Source organism: Frankliniella occidentalis, unplaced genomic scaffold (genome assembly GCF_000697945.3).
Source record: "Frankliniella occidentalis isolate FOCC.00 unplaced genomic scaffold, Focc_3.1 Scaffold74, whole genome shotgun sequence".
Classification (NCBI taxonomy): Eukaryota; Metazoa; Arthropoda; class Insecta; order Thysanoptera; family Thripidae; genus Frankliniella; species Frankliniella occidentalis.
In genome coordinates, this window is record NW_026267204.1 from 33,493 (window position 1) to 37,161 (window position 3,669).

Consider the following 3,669-nt stretch of genomic DNA (forward strand, 5'->3'; position numbering starts at 1 on the left):
GTAAAAACGTTCTTTTCCGGCGCCTCTCATTTGGGCTGGCAGCGGGGCCGCGGTTGTCGAGCGAGACGAGGGTACTGGGGAGGGGGCGGGTGACTACGACGATGCGACCCTCGTCAGCCCGGCGCAGCAGAGTGCATTCCGCGTGGTGATGCTGATGGCGGTTGTGGTGCTGCTGATAGTGGCGCGGCAGTTCGATTCCCCGGGGTCGCTGTGTGAGGAGGACTGGGGAGGGGGGGGGGGGTGAGTGATGGTCTTACCGAGTTGATATCCGCCCCTCCTGGGGGGGGGCAGCAGTGAAGTGCTTGGGGTAGGAATAGGTTCCCGACGTACCTGCGCACGGTCTCCATGTCCGAGAAGTGCAGGTGGCCGTTGCCCGAGAAGCCCGCCGACAGCCGGTGCTCGAGCAGCTGCGGGTCGTGCTCCGCGGCGGGCGCCTCGGACGGCAGCGCGTCGCCGGCCGCGGGAACCAGGTCGTTGGAGGCGGCGCCGGACGCGGAGCAGGACGCGCCCTCGCCGGCCGGGCACAGGCAGGTGAAGTAGTCGTGCTGGGGGACGCAGCGGCCCCGCGGGGCGCACGGCCGCGCCGCGCACGGGTGCGGGCAGTTGTCCACGTTGACGCCGGCCAGGGCGCTCTCCAGCAGGTGCAGCGGCTGCTCGTTCACCATCACCTGCGGACGATACATAGCACACCGCCAGGGCGCGTGAGTGACCTGCTTAATGGGCGACTGACCGAGAAGGAACTTCACTAAAAAAAAAAATAATCAGTGCAGCTTACGCTGAAAATCAGAAAAGAAAACAGAATATCAAGGAAAATTGATTAAAAACAAAGAAAAAACAACAACAAATGAAACCGAATTAGTTCGTACACCTCCCCCGTCAATTTTAGCCCAAATTAATTTTTTTTTCCCATTTTTCGCTTGCCAAAAGTACCCTAGAAATTGACACTCAGGAAAAAATTCTACCGCCAGTCGTCATCAACATAGATAAGAAACATAAATATACCGAGTTTGGCTAAGATCGGGAATTTACACTTGCATAAGGTCCCCTTGTAAGGAACAGCTCCGACCTGGCGACGGGCACGACGGCTGAGACGAAGAAGAGGAGATCACGGTACGTCACGGTACGTACTCGACGAAGGGGAGAGGAATTCGCCTTCCCGACTCAGGCGGAGCTTGTTGATGCCGTGGAGATGCTGAGGCGAGCCCCTCCACCCAGAAAAGGAAGAGGGGATGCCGAATACCGCTCCGCCGGCCCCGTGGCATCGTGCGCGCGAGCCGCCGGTGTGCATTCCAACTCCCATACCTCCTTCCGTCCGGGAGCCTCCTCGGCCGGCCTCGGCCCCTGCACAGCGGGGGGTAGGCAACCCGCACACAGGGCTGCGCTGCCGTTGCCTAACCACGAGGCGCTCACGGTGGCTAGCTGTGCAAAAGCGCAACCTCGCCCGAAACTAAATAATCTCAATCTTTTCAGAAAACCCGTCTCTCCCTCTCCCAAACAAGCGCTCTCGCTCTCCCGCCGGTCTAACTTCTTATCGCCCCCACCCCCACACCCTTAAAGCTTTATCGGAAGCTTTTGAAAGTCTTCACGAAAACCGAACAATAGATAGAATGGGGGTTTGAAACCATAGCTATTCGCCCTCTTACTAACGGTATACTTGTATGTATACCCCCTCCACAGATCATTGGCGGAGGCGTCCTTAACTTAACTTGTACAAACTTAACGAGCGGCCATACTTTTCCCAGATTCACTCCATACGAGTACCTCTGTATCGCCTTTACAAGGGTAAGCGCGTCGTTGCAAAACAAATCGTTTTAAATTGGGAAGTTTTTCCAGTACTTGGTGTCATTAGATTGAGAGATAGGTTTACAACTGTCTAAATCTAAAAAAAATACAATTAATTTCATCAAAATTCCCCAATAAATTTAACGACGAAACTTGTAAGGTTTTGCCTTTCTCTAGGAGTATAATATCTTGTAAAGTGGGGGGGACCCCTCACCTCTCGCTATCTCTGCCTGCTATCTCCCCCCCCCCCCCCCCCTCGGCGGACACAGGATTATTGTCCGCCAAACGCACCTCACGTTCAGGGCGGGGCGGCGGAGGCAGCGCACGCCTCACGGTAAAATTAGGGTCGAAAAGGGACGGAAAGAGGAAGAGGAGAATGAGCGGGGGGATTACATGAAGGGATGGGGCCGAGTCTCGGGGGTCTGCCCGCTTGCAGCTGGCAGCGGGCTTGAGCGGAAGGTCACCCCTTGTCGCCGCTCTACTCACTCTGCATCTCGCACAGAGCGTCTGCCCTACATCTGATCCGCAACTCTTCATCCCTCAATCCGTCGTCCCGTGACCTCGATTTGCCATCCATTCGATCTGCCAACTATTCCGAGATATCGTGTGCATCACGGTTCTACCCTACATTACTCGAATTACCCTTGCAGTAGGCCTGGATTACCTCGGACAACCCCGCAGATCACCCCAAAGACTACCCCCGGACTAACCTGGGATCGTCCGAAAGATTTCCCACCCGATTTACTCTCGTATTATCCCCGCACTAACACACAGGCCGAGGAATTTTATTTTTCCAGAAAGGTACTCTTGGGGAATTTTTCAGGAATTGTTTTTACTAAATATTTCTGATTTCTTTTTACTTAAAAGTTTTAGGTTTTACACATTTTTTCTGAAAATATTATCCTTTTTATTATAATTTTGAAAAGTATATAATTTTCCGGAAAACTTTCAGACTTTAACATCCGTGTGTGGCGGCAGGCCTAGGGCTGGTAGTCCTGCAAAGTTTCCGGAAAAATGAGGAAAATTTCCCAGACCCCAGAAGATTTTCGGAAATTTTCCGGAAATTTCCAATCTCAGGAAGGCCCTTGACTTGCATCCACGGCTGCCGATCCAGAGATGCCCCCCTCACCTTTTGGATGCAGCCCACGAAGGAGGTCCTGGCCCGGAGCCTGGGCGCCACGGAGTGTAGGGCGGGCACGCCGCCCAGGTACAGGCTGAGCGGCAGCGACAGCTGCAGGAAGGCGCCGGGCGCCATGGCCTCGTCGGGGGCGTGCGCGTCCAGCTGCAGCACGGCCAGCCGGCCCGTGCGGGACACGCGGACCTCGTGCCACTCGCCCAGCGACAGCGGAAGCGAACTCCTGAAAACAAGGGTTTACTGCGTTGTGCATTCAGAAAATTATAAACAGTGGCTTAAAAGCAGGTCTCCGCCTCTTGTAGGTATGACAGGTGGGCCAGGCGGTTTCCCATAGGCTTTGGCTGGTAGTACCGGAAGTACCGGAAGCTGAAGGCCGTTAAAAACGGCGCTTCCGGATTTATCTATACTTCCGGCCCCACGATTTCGCGGTCGCATGTACACCTATATTTTTGGCTTTTTATGTTTAGTCTGCAAAAGGGAGAGACAGTGCGCCTAGAAAGATAGAGTAGGCGCCACTTTTCCGGTTCCGGTGGAGATGGGGCAAGGCCCTAAACTGGCAACAGAGAATCTCGGAAGTTAAAAACAGCAAGCGCTCTGCTTGGTTCTGTTGGACGGTTTCTCTCCACTGCGCGACCCGCTATTGAATTGACTTCAGCGGATGGACGAGAAAGATGAGGAGAAAAGGGGGGAGGGCGGGGATGAGATAACCTTGTTTGGGTTGTGGGGACGCGATTCTACCCCCTGCAGCTCTT

General features: G+C 54.6%; 1 protein-coding gene across 1 annotated transcript in view; it reads right to left on the reverse strand.

Annotated features, from left to right (window-relative positions):
* LOC113214362 (pikachurin) overlaps positions 1-3,669 on the reverse strand; it is a 15,374-nt gene that overhangs the window by 1,159 nt on the left and 10,546 nt on the right. Inside the window, exons 5-6 of the mRNA XM_052268709.1 lie at positions 2,912-3,140; positions 331-668 (exon numbers count right to left, since the gene is read on the reverse strand). Of these exons, the coding sequence (XP_052124669.1) occupies positions 331-668; positions 2,912-3,140 (567 nt within the window). The remainder of the gene's footprint in view (positions 1-330; positions 669-2,911; positions 3,141-3,669) is intronic.